The 13,003-nt window shown below is 36.0% G+C and overlaps 1 protein-coding gene across 1 annotated transcript; it reads right to left on the bottom strand.

Annotated features, from left to right (window-relative positions):
• Positions 1-1,757: 1,757 nt before the first annotated feature.
• prpf19 (pre-mRNA processing factor 19) lies at positions 1,758-8,718 on the bottom strand. The gene is made up of 16 exons (XM_051104444.1): positions 8,467-8,718; positions 7,873-8,022; positions 7,710-7,786; positions 7,491-7,632; positions 7,337-7,410; positions 6,849-6,914; positions 6,703-6,744; positions 6,514-6,588; positions 5,389-5,464; positions 5,081-5,190; positions 4,838-4,993; positions 4,628-4,697; positions 2,937-3,110; positions 2,559-2,641; positions 2,343-2,448; positions 1,758-2,238 (listed from the first exon to the last, which is right to left on the bottom strand). Exons 1-16 carry the CDS (start codon positions 8,483-8,485, stop codon positions 2,141-2,143), a joined length of 1,518 nt encoding a protein of 505 aa, XP_050960401.1. The 5' UTR covers positions 8,486-8,718; the 3' UTR covers positions 1,758-2,140.
• Between the last annotated feature and the right edge of the window lie 4,285 nt (positions 8,719-13,003).

Genomic DNA, 13,003 nt, shown 5'->3' with positions numbered 1-13,003 from the left:
TTTAACTTAATTTTTCTAAAAATGATCAGGGTTCCTACACATTTTTCATTTCAAAATGTCATACTTTTCCAGATTTAATTTTCCAAACCTCTCAGTAGTTTTTCAGACCATATTTAACAAATGGTTCATAGAGCATTATTTTCAGCTTTATATGTAGTATATAGTAGAGTGATTTATAAATATTTTTAATTTTTATTAATTTTTAAATATTTTTTATGTTAATATAAATATACTGATTTTTTTTTTAAAGTGGCAACATACAGAACCCCTAAAATAACAAAATAAAAAATAAATACAAAATACAAACTTTTACATGCACACAAGAAACTTTTTTGTGCCCTCGAGAAACTATTCACATGCACATGGGAATTTTTTTGCATGCTTACACATTACAATTTCTAGTTTCATATTCTAGTTTTCTTTGTGCGTCACTGCCATCTTACTGAATAAAATGAGAGCATGGATGCACAAGAATTAACAGAGATCTGCTTGCTCAAAATTTGGCTTTTGTTATAGTAGTACCTCTAATATCAAGGCCTAATGGTCAATGCCACTGTGGCGGCACAGAAACCGTTACATGAATTTGGCTGATGGCATAACATTTGCCAAGTTCAAGGGTCTATTAAAAAAAACTGGTACTGTAAAAAAAAAAAAAAAAAAAAGTGTTTAGAATGTGGGTTTTGTTAGGGCAGTATGCCATATTTCAAGGTCTTAGGTCTCTTTAAAGCATAGTCTGTGGTGGCCAAAAAAACCACACTGCGAAATGGGCTGACGGCACAATAGGTGGATCCGTGTGCATTGTCTTATATGCCAAGTTTAATGGTTTCTTGTGTGAACATGAAAGTCTTTATATTTTTATTTTTGCAAAGGTCCCTGAGGCTATGTAAAACAGTGCTAAGAATATAGTAAGAAGAAACCCAAAATGCTTATTAACCTGAATTGTGCATAATGAAAATGTGCATCTTGAATTCATTCAGTCGTACTTACCATCACTAAATAATCACAAAAACAGCTGCCAAGAAACCTTGCTTCTTGTACAATAAATTTATTTTCATTAAATTCGTACTGTTCTATTATTAAAAAACAACTAAATAGGGGCAAAAGTTTGGAAACACATAATTTTTCTATACTCTGCTTTCTTTTTTCCATACCTGGAAAATACTTGAATCAAGCTCCATACTTTTCCAAACCCTGAATGATTCATTACAAGTATTACTTGAAGTACTATTAACACTATAAAAAGTTAAGATATTTCACAGCAAAGACACATATGGCACATAAAGTTGCTTTTTAGAATCATACTAAACCTTTTACTTGCTACTGAAGTCAGACAACCAAGGGCATGTAGTAGATTGTGTGCAACATGTTTTTTGGTTAAATCGTTCATTTAATTATTTTAATCATGCTCATAATTTAGAAACCTTAAAATTTCATGTATTTCACACATGATATTGAGTGTTAGTTTAAAAATATTTTCCCTGCAAAAGTGAATCAAAATATTAATGGCTCATTTTCTCATCTATAAATAATGTAACTAAAGTTTAAAAAATTGAATCATCCTAACCATCTCATGAAGCTCTTCCTGGCCATGGCTGTTATTGTCCACCTCACCTGAGTTAAGTCACTGTTCTCTGTAATGCTCCTTTCAACCACTCTGATTGTATCCTGAATAGATCAAACAATTTCCTAATCAGTTCATGGAAACAACCTCAGATGCAGGTGCAAATGTACATTCAGTGAATCAAGAAAGCTGAAAATAAAAACAATTTCAACTTTATTGGAATCTATTTCACATTTGTTGTTATTGTCCACGAAAGGATAAAAAAAAAAGAAGTCATGGGACACTAACAAAGTTCACCAGTCTACAATCAAAGCTTAAAAGGTAGACAGGAAAAAAAAAAGAGCTCAAATCAACCCATATCTGCCAAAATCTGTCTTGAAACAATAACTGACAAAAGAGAAGTTACTGATTTCAAAGTCGGGTATACTGTATGTGTCCGAGGAATTCATCACTACAATAATGTATATGACAGTGAATGTATATCCATGTATACACATGCACAATTTATTACTGACAGTCGCATTTGCTGTGGGAAAACAATTATCCTGTTTTACATCCCCTGAAGTTTCTCCATTTCTATTACAGACTGTAGAATTTGAGACTTCTGTCCATGCCAGTGGAAGCCAGGAACTGAGCATGTTCACCGAAAGCCACACCGGTCACCAGACCAGAGTGATCTAAAAGGAGAAGAAAAAAAACAGTCAGTTTAATAGCTACTTCATAAGACAGCAAACCTTAACATACACATGGAATGGCAAAACAGAACTTTTACTCAACTCACCAGAGAAGTTAAGAACCTCAGACCACTGTTTGCAGATATAAACTCTTATGTCTGATCCACCAACAGCTAGATATGTTCCACTCTGGTCAAAGACCAAAGATTTAACCTATAGGGAAAAAAAGCGGAAATATTAGCAAAGCTTTCAGTAAACATAATAAAACAGTGTCAAACAGATGATGAACACATGGCAGTCATCTGTGGTCTATGCAAGGAGACCTCGTAATTGTTGTCCAAAGTGATTGTCTTGAAGTTCTTCAACTTTCTCAAATCCCACAGCTTCAGTGAACTGTCCTGAGCACCTAAATGTCAAACAAAGAAGGTAGAAAGAGTTTAAAAGACAACTAACAATTGGTAATGTTGATTTAACTACACTAACACTATTGGATGAGAACAGAATTGAGCTAAATGATGATGCTATTGCCATCTGTAAAGCTGTTTACAGCTGAAATGGTAATTTTACAGAAAAAATATGTTGCAAAATGATTTGTTACTATATATATATATAAATGTGATTTGACTTGAGAAATCCAGTAGACCACACACTGAAGTGCAGTCCAGTCCCTTTCCTTCCCAAGTCAGGGTCATGTGACCTACCAGTGGCCAGATAGTATCCATTCTCAGAGAAGGCGATGGCCGTCACAGGACCTGCATGTCCAGGGAAGTTGGCTACATTGGTCCGCTCCTTCAGATCCCAGATCTTAATCTGAGAATCTGCCGTGCCAGTGCCGAAAATCAGACCATCGGGATGGAACTGAGCACAGGTCAGAGCTGAAGGGAAGAAAGAATGGCTTTACCTTTTCATATGCGATCATAAACAAAATTTAAGGGCTATGCAATATAGCCAACAAAATACATACTTTTATATTTTTCTGCCTTTCAAAGATATTCAATGATTTACATTTATGTTGTACATATTCATATGCCCAAATAATTTTTATTTTTTTTTCCAGACAAGTAGTGCCATTTCATCCAAGCCATTTTTGTATTATATTACAGTAAAATCTAGTTAAAAATTAAACATTTTCCATTAAATAAATATGAACGGAGCATGTACAACTAGTCTACTGCTACAGTATTTAAGACACCTATGGTCAAATGTAAAATAGGGCTGGGCGATACGGACCAAAAATAGTTTCTCTCTACAGCAGTGCATATAGAAAGCACATTAAAGTCATCACAACATTATTGGCTACCAACAGCTGCTTTCATAAAATTCAGGACATAGATGTTTGCCTACAAAACAAACACTGGCTCTGCACCCCTGCACACCGACATTCACTACTTCAGACTTACGTGACCTCTAAAAGCTTGCATTACGCAAGTGAATGGCACATTACAGTGTTAACCCAAAAAGCCACAAAATCACTTTCATGGACTTTTACATTATCTGTTCCCTCTTAGTGGAATGACCTGCCCAACTCAATCCATGCAGCTGATTCCTTAGCCATCTTTAAGAATCGGCTAACAACACATCTCTTCCATCTTTATTTGACCCTCTAACTCTAGCACTCCCTATGCTAATTCTACTTTATCTATTAGTTTTTTTTTATTTAAAAAAAAAAAGAGCCTCTAACGCCAGCATTCTCCATTCTTTTGACTCTTTTATTTTTATTGAAGAAAAAAAAAAAAAAAAAACAAAACACAACAACTCTAACACTAGCGTTCCCTAGTCTTTTTCTACTCTATCTACTGGTTTTCTTTTTATTATAGAAAAAAATCTTGCAACATGTACTGCATTAGGCTAACTGAGACTTGTCATAGCATTTGCATTTTATAGCTCTTTTGTAGGTTTTGATCGCTTCTTTTGTCCTTATTTTTAAGTCGCTGTGGATAAATGACTAAATGCAAATGTAATGTAAATTACAGATTAAGAAATCATAAGTATATTGTATTTTTATATTATATTACATTATTGTTCTGTTCTATTGTTTTTTTTAAGGGTTGTACACATTTTTTCAAACTATATTTCTTTTCTCTGTAACTCTGCTTAAGCTCCATTGATGATTTTGTCATTTTGTACTTTTGAAGAAAGAGGAATTGCAATTTTGTTTTCATTGCCCTCACAAAGACTTATCACATACCACCAAAGTATCAGAAAATCAAACACAAGAAATATTTTAGAATACATTGAAAACAACTAATTGAACTGAACATCATGATCAAAAAAAAAAAAAAAAATTAAGAGCAAGTTTTCAGTTCATAAGCTTATAAATAATGCAGGAAATATTTATATATTTATACATAACGATGAATATATACTTCATATTTGATACAGATATACATACCACATCCAGCGGTCTCATCAGTGACTTTAGTAAGGACACGTCCAGTTTGGATATCCGAGAAGGCCCAGTACTACAAAACACATTTTAAATGCATTACAGGCTGACAGACAAAGATTTTCACAAAGGAGGTAAAACTGTGAAGCACATGTTAGTAGTAACATGATGTTTATGCATTGCTTGTGTGCTGTTTCTCAACCATCAGTCTGTTACCTGGTCCTCAGATGAGCTCAGTAAGTAGTCTCCGGTAGCGTGCAAAGAGAGGCCGGTAACACTGGCCTCGTGGGCCCTGATCACCTGCACACAGTTGCCCCCGGTAACCGACCACACACGGATAGTGCTGTCTGGAGAAGCTGAGAACACCACCGACTGACAAACAACAAGTGAAGAGAGATGAGAGAACTGAAGACTAGCCAGAAATGCGCTTAAGTATGAAAATCAAGAGTAACGGCCTACCTGAGCAGGATGGTAGATGACAGACGAGACTTTTTTGGTGTGGCCTTTGAGGGTGGCAACAATCTGCTCCTCTCGACGATCAAACACCACCACATTCTTATCCGCACCACCTGGGGAAAGCATGTCAAAAAGATTTGTGGCAGTGCATATGCGAGCAACAGAGTGCCATCAACATACAGTAACACTAGGGATAATATGTTGACGTATATCTGATCACAAGAGCTCAGATGAGACATGTTCAAAATACAAAATACACAAATCTGTTGATTTGATCAAATTGTATGTGTGTAATCATAATGTAATAGTACCGGTGAGGACTTTGTTGGTGTCTGTTGGGCAGAGATCCAGAGAGAGAATTCCTGGTATACTGGCACTGTGAAGACCCTATTTAAGGAGGAAGAAACTAAATTAATAAATAGTTTAACGTGAGAAGAGTCAACTCAAAACTCGAAACACCAAGCTAACATGATACCGCAATAACAAAAATGCATGCACATACATGGGATGTAACAGAGATATTAAAATTTAAGATTTAACCATTTAATTAATATTTCTTTCATAAGTATTTAAAAGGCCATGACAACTAAAGGATAATGAAAATGAACAACAAAAAATTATCAATGATCAAAAATGATCAATTAATCACATCCGTGCTCTGAAAACATCTACCAGTCACAAACATTTCAATGGTAAAAATGCATCTGAAATATAGCTGCTGTGAGAAAAGTGAATGATTCAAGTTATCCAAAGCATGAGAATTTTTTACATTGTGCGCTTTAAACAAACTTGTAAATATAAAGATTAACAAGGCTTGGCCTGTCAGATGTGTGTGCTGTTTAATGCATTTAGAGAGACTTTTCCAAAATGCTCTTCTCTGGAGTTATTTTTCTGACTGTTTATGGACATTACATGACATTGTTCACAATCTGTTTTACTGATGTTCCTCCGCAGTTGAAACTGTGCCACGTCATGTAATCACTCATTCTAATAAGCTGTACTGCGTCTTCCAACATTTTTTTTTAATGCTAATTCTTATTTTGTGTCGTAATTGTAAATAGTAAAGATAGAGAGATGATCCGTTCACATGCACTATGCGCTGCCAACTGAGCTAATGCAGATACAACAATTTGTCGCACCACATTAAAAAGTTGTCAAAACAATTATTGTTTTGAATTTTGTAATAAGCGCTAATCAAACGGCACTGTTTTGGTCAATGTTTTTTTTTTTTAAGGCAAGGAATAAAATAATGCAGTTTAATATGCATCATTATTCATTCTGAAGTGTAAAAAGTTCATCCAAAAAAAAAAAAAAAAAAAAAAAAAAATATATATATATATATATATATATATTAATTAAAAAAAAAAAGATCATTTGAATTTGTGTAAATTGGAACTCCTAGAGTGAATAATGTAAAACCTTTATTGACCACTTACAGCATGGGACGCCACTTGGCGGTACTTGCTGAGATCTTCTGCTCTGACCAGCTCCTCTGGCACAGTCTTTCCTCTCTAAAAACAAAAAACAAAGCAATATAAAAAACTAAGTTCATTATGAAGGTACATAACGCTACAAACAGTGACAAAAACAAAAAAAGCATGAAGCAGAAAGCACAAAATCCTCACCTTCTTTCTCTCGGTGGTTAAGACGGTGGCCTTGTCTTGGAGCTGTAAAAAAGATGATAAGCTTCATTAGCTTTGAAAATGTGATCTCACATGCAATGAAATCATTGCAAAACATTTAGCCATGTGGTACTTCTGTTTCAACGCACCTTTTGTATAATCTCCGGAGTCATTCCGACCTGCTCACTGATCTCCATAGCCTCTCCGCCAGCACCCTAAGATGTCAAAACGGTTTAAATATATTTAAAAAAAAGAAAAGAAAAAAATTTTCAAGTAGACTGAACCATAAATGCTGGTGATAGGAATCATCTAGACTCTCTTGATCGGTTTTGATTATTGGGGCCAGATGGGATTTCAGAATTTGTTTTATTGCTATACTAGCATCCATGGCTGTTTTCATGATAAGGAAATGTGTCTTAAAAAAGCAAACAAACAAAAAAACAAACAAAAAAAAATATATATATATATAGTAGTAACATACAGTAGTAATACAAAACAACAAACTAGCTGGTGGCAGTTAGTCAATTGGCACTGAACCATTGGTCCAAATGATTCATTCAAAAAATTTTTTGGCAAGTGAAACAGATTGTTTTATTCTAACTCTAATGGATGCATAAATTATCTGGGAATTACTGACCACAGCAGCAGGCTGAGAAGCAGGAGCGGCTTGTGGAGCCACCAGTCCGGCTTGAGGTTTGAGTGTAGCCAAAGCTGCAAGCAGAATAATGAACACGTCAGTAAAAGAACAGTACCATCAGCACATCCAAAAAGCACAATTTTGTCACTCTTACCTTCTCTGGCGGCAGTGACCTCTTTTGTGAGACGAGCAATGACTCTGCAGGCCGCATCGTGCTGGTAGAGAGCGTGAGACAGCTCCTGTCGAGTCGTCTGCAACTGTTGCCTTAGAGTAAAACTGTGCAGCATTACAGCATCCTGGAGGAGAGACAAACTCAATGATGGAGAAAAACATCATGCATTTATTCTTCACACAGTCAGGTCAACGAACTCACCCACTCATCCTGCAGAGATTTAAGGATTGCAGGAATACTTGTGGCAGAGGGAGCCTTCGGTCGAATGGGGTGAGACACTAAAAATAAAGAAATATATGCATTAGGAATTGGCCATAGAGCACCTGAACCTTCCATTAAACCAGTGTCATCTGTGCCTCTGTACCCTTGATATCAATGAGCTGCTCCTCAGACAGTGGCTGTCCATTGATGGGGTCGGCTCCATTCTCCGCTATGTATTTCTCGATCAGACGCCTCTCAAACACTTGATTGGAAACAGGAGAGACACAGGGGTGCTCTGGCACCTCGTTTGAAACTGGAGAGAGAACAAGACTTCAATTAATAAGATGCATTCAAATTAACAAATATTAATTCTCTTTCCTCTCCAGCAGAAAACACCTCATTATAAGTCCACCACTGTTAAACAAATGTTTCTTATAATACGATATTATCTAATATTTACATTCAACAAGTAGTCTTGTATTCACGTTTTCCCCCCTTAAATCATTGGTATGTTTTGGTTGCTACTATACTATAAAGTTAACAAGATATAACTCAAGCTTCAGACACAAGCATGCGGGTACTTCCCACATTTTGCATTCATTCGCGTATATTTTACTGAAATGCAGCACAGCCAACAAAGAAAGCATCCCCATTAAAGTGTAGTTTCTCATAGATAAAGTTTCTGCTAATGTAGCACAACAATGGCTAACGCTGCACATTGCTAATCACTCATGCTAACAGAAACAAACTCACTTACTAGCACAAACCAAAGACATCTCGCTCAAATAGGCGCGCTCCCGCTTTTCAAACAGAGCTCAAATAAAATCAATTCATAAACTTAAAATCGACACAGAGTTGATGGTGTATTTTAAATCAATGAAAGCGCTGCATGTCCTGAGTCAGAACACGTTGATGTACCGTGCCGCTCAAACAGCGGTGCATGACGGGATACTGACTCCTCCAGAGCGGAAGATGAAACCGATGATGTTCTTCCAGGAAGCGCACGAGACGTTATGTTCAGAGACTTATGCACGCTAAAAAGTGTAATCTTTTAAACACATTACCCTCTGTTGGTAATTAACTCCTTAATAATCTTAAGCGGTTTGATTGTCTCATGTTGGTAAAGCGCTGAGAAATGTAACAGGCATCACGTGACCATAATGAAGCCTCGCGTACTTTAAATATTGGCCTAATCATTATTTTGCCTTATTGGAAAACAACAGGGACGTTTCTTGCAGAGGTACAGCGTCCTCAACCGGTTTAAAATTGCTTACATTTTTGCAGGGCTTGTTTCAATACATTTTAAAAGTCTTTCAATGTGCGCTCTCTGAACACCGCCCAAAACGATTCAGTGCGTGCGTGAGTGAACTGTCCGACTCCTAATGATTCACACCGGTTCGCTGAATGATTCAGTTCTTTTTGTGTTTTGCTAAACTCTTTGGCCATTTCAGTAAAAAACTAATTTAAAAAAGAATGAATTGCCGAATTGCCGAATCAGAGATCGGTATTTTTTACCGTACTACACTGAGGAATCACATACTATTCAGTACAATCGTTGTTTGCACAGATAAATGAATTTATCTTCCAAATAGACAGGGTTCCTACGAAGTATGGAATTTGATTTAGGTATTTTCCAGGTCTGGAAAAAGTATAGAAAAATAAGTATGGAAAAGTATGTGTTTCCAGACCTTTCCCCTATGTAGTTTTTTTTATAATAGAAAATTAAGAATTTATTGAAAATAAGTTTATTGCACAAGAAGTCGAAGTCAAAATGTGACTGAATGAATTCAAGGTGCACTTTTTCATTATTAAAAATACAGGTTATAAGCATCGTTTCTTCTACATATATGCCATACTGCTCTAATGAAAGCCAAATTGTACACTTTTTTTATAAACCCTTGTACTTGGCAAATTTTATCCCATTAGCCCACTTCGTGACACGGTTTCTGTGCCACCACAGAGGATGTGTACTGGACATTAGGGCTTGATATTAGAGGTACTACCATACGAAAAGACAAATTTTGAGAAGGTAGATCTGTTAATTCATGTGCATTCATGTAATAACCTAAAACACTGTCTAATACTTGATGGCTGTTCTGTCAATTCTTCGTCATCAGTTAGGAACCTAGGTGTGCTATTTGATGGTAATCTTTCCTTTGAAAACCACATCTCTAGTATTTGCAAAACTGCATTTTTCCATCTCAAAAATATATCTAAACTACGACCTATGCTATCAGTGTCAAATGCTGAAACATTAATTCATGCGTTTATGACCTCACGGTTAGATTATTGTAATGCTTTATTGGGTGGTTGTTCTGCTCGCTTAATAAACAAACTCCAGCTGATCCAAAATGCAGCAGCTAGAGTTCTTACTAGAACCAAAAAGTATGATCATATTAGCCCGGTTCTGTCTACACTGCACTGGCTCCCTATTAAACATCGTATAGATTTTAAAATCTTGCTAATTACTTATAAAGCCCTGAATGGTTTAGCTCCCCAGTACCTGAGTGAGCTCTTATCGCATTATAGTCCCTCACGTCCGCTGCGTTCTCAAAACTCTGGCAATTTGATAATACCGAGAATATCAAAATCAACCGCGGGCGGCAGATCTTTTTCTTATTTAGCACCCAAACTCTGGAACAATCTACCCTACAATGTTCGGGACGCAGACACACTCTGTCAGTTTAAATCTAGATTAAAGACCCATCTCTTTAACCTTGCTTACACATAACAAATCCACATTCTTATAATTCAAATCCGTTAAAGGATTGTTAGGCTGCACTAATTAGGTCAACCGGAACCGGGAACACTTCCCATAACACCCGATGTACTCGGTGCATCGTCAGAAGAATGGCATCTACGCTAATATTAGTCTGTTTCTCTCTTATTCCGAGGTCACATTAACCACCAGATCCAGTCCGTATCCAGATCAGATGGTCACTGCAGTCCCCCGGATCCAGTCCGAACCCAGCCCAGACGGTGGATCAGCACCTAGAGACGACCTCTACAGCCCTGAATGTCAGCGGAGTCCACATCAACTAGATGAGCCCCAGAGACGGATCCACATTAAAGACCACATCGCCTAGAAGGCTGTCGGCACAAGACCACGGGAACTTTGGCCAGAGGAGAACTGGCCCCCCGACTGAGCCTGGTTTCTCCCATGATTTTTTTCTCCATTTGTCACCGATGGAGTTTTGGTTCCTTGCCACTGTCGCCTCTGGCTTGCTTAGTTGGGGACAATTTCTCTTAACACAATATTGCATTTTATTTTATTGTTTTTGATTAACTACCTTTACCTATAATGTGAGTGTTTAATGTTGCCTTTGGCATTGTTGATGTACTGTTTCCTATTTAATACTGTACAGCCGCCTTGTCACAATTCTGTATTGTTAAAGGCGGTATATAAATAAAGGTGACTTGACTTGACTTGACTTCATGCTCTTGTTTTACTCATAGAAAGATCTCAGTGATGCTCAAAGGAAATAGGTTATATAACTAGAAATTGTAATGCGTAAGCATGAAAAAAAAAACGCATGTGCAAGTGAATAGTTTCTTCAGGGCACAAAAAGGTTTTTTTGTGTGCATGTAAAAGCCTGTTGTTGTTCTTGTTGTTTTTAAATGTATTTATTTTAGGGGCTGTCTGTATGCTGTCATGTCGAGAAAAATCGATGATGAAAAAAAAAACACCCTGAGAAAATAAAAATATTTACAGATGACTGTTTTATAAACCAAACTGAAAGCTGAAAATAATGCTCTATGAACCATTTATGTTAAATATGGTCTCAAAATCTGAGAGGTTTGGGAATTTGAGTCTGGAACAGTATGGAATTTTGAAATGGAAAATGTGTGGGAACCCTGTAGGAAAAATGAGCCATTTTCACTTCTGTTGTCCTCAAGATAAGAGAAAATGAGGCAGAAGTGCAATGAAAGTATCTAAAGTAATTTTAGGATGTTTCCTATCCTTTAACATTTCTGAATGTATCTAGGACAAAGGGTTATCAAGATATGGCTTCTTATAAAAAGGTGTTCCTGTGGCTCAATTTACCCCAGGTTAGGGGCAAGTTGACCCGAGTTAGTGGGTAAGATGCACCATCTGGGTTTAAACTGACAATCTGACTAAATCTTTAAACCCATGTGAAAATTAAAGATGATTTACTACATCTAAAAGTTAATTTACTAATCAAATTTATCTAATTTTACAGTCATAGTTATTTTCTCAACGCTAACTTAAAGTAAAACCAATGAAATTAAGTTTCATTTTCAATTTTTTGCATTTCTGAAACAGTACGTTGACACATTTTTAACCTTCCCAAAAACAGACTAAACAGTTTGTTGAGTAAAATTAAATAAAAAACTGAATTAGAATCAAGGAATAAATATCACTGAAATTAATAAACATTTTAGTCAAAAGATTCTTGGCATGGTAGCTTTTCTGCATTGTCAAACAGGCCATTAGAGACTATAGGTGGGAGGTCACTATCAAATAAACTACAAATAATATCTATCACAATAAAATACCAGTTTATACTTCAGAGATTTAATTGAACTTCAGTGCCTTACGGTGGGGTAAGTTAAAATGTTGGCTCAACTTGCCCCACAGCATTTGGCTCACTTTATCCCATAGCTGGCATTTTGGGAAAAAAAAAAAAAAAAAAACTAGCTAGCTAACCAATTCAGGCTAATATTCAACTAAATGATTAGCATGGTTTCATATGTTGCTAAGTCACCTACAGCCATTACATCTGTTGTGCTAAAATTTTACTTTGACAAGTCAAAAACAGTTAAGTAAATGTGTGCTCTCCACTCCTCCCATCTCCCATGTGTCTTTCCTTTTCACAGTCTGGTAGAAATTGTGTGTGATTCCAAAATACATGATCACATGACAGTAAAAATGTACAGTTGCCAAGATATAGGGGATGGGTCAACTTGCCCCACTCTCTCCTAAGCCCGTCCCCATATTTTTGAAATTGGGAAAGTGGAGTCATTTACTAGTTTAGTGGTCAAAATGTCAATGAAATCTCAATTATCTATTAATTAAAAAAAACGTAGTTTTGCTTTTAATTGTTGTGGGTTCATTATACTTTAATTATACAGTCATTAACATTTACAATGTTTGTGGGTTAAACTGGATTTAAAACACATGTAAACATATAAAATCATGCAATTTTAACATTCTAATTATATTGAATTTTTTAAACTTTTCAAATGTTATTTTATTTTTGTTTACTTTTGGAAATGGATCTTCACTATCCTCAATCTGGCTTATTATTTTGCATAATAATAATAATAATAAT

Source organism: Labeo rohita, unplaced genomic scaffold, assembly GCF_022985175.1.
Source record: "Labeo rohita strain BAU-BD-2019 unplaced genomic scaffold, IGBB_LRoh.1.0 scaffold_72, whole genome shotgun sequence".
NCBI lineage: Eukaryota > Metazoa > Chordata > Actinopteri > Cypriniformes > Cyprinidae > Labeo > Labeo rohita.
This window is presented reverse-complemented; position numbering and strand designations above follow the sequence as displayed.

Coding starts and splice junctions, on each gene's coding strand:
- prpf19 (XM_051104444.1), bottom strand. Junction 4,994..5,080: donor TCATCTACCATCCTGCTCAG/GTAGGCCGTTAC, acceptor GTTGTTTGTCAG/TCGGTGGTGTTCTCAGCTTC. Junction 2,642..2,936: donor TGGATACTATCTGGCCACTG/GTAGGTCACATG, acceptor TTTGACATTTAG/GTGCTCAGGACAGTTCACTG.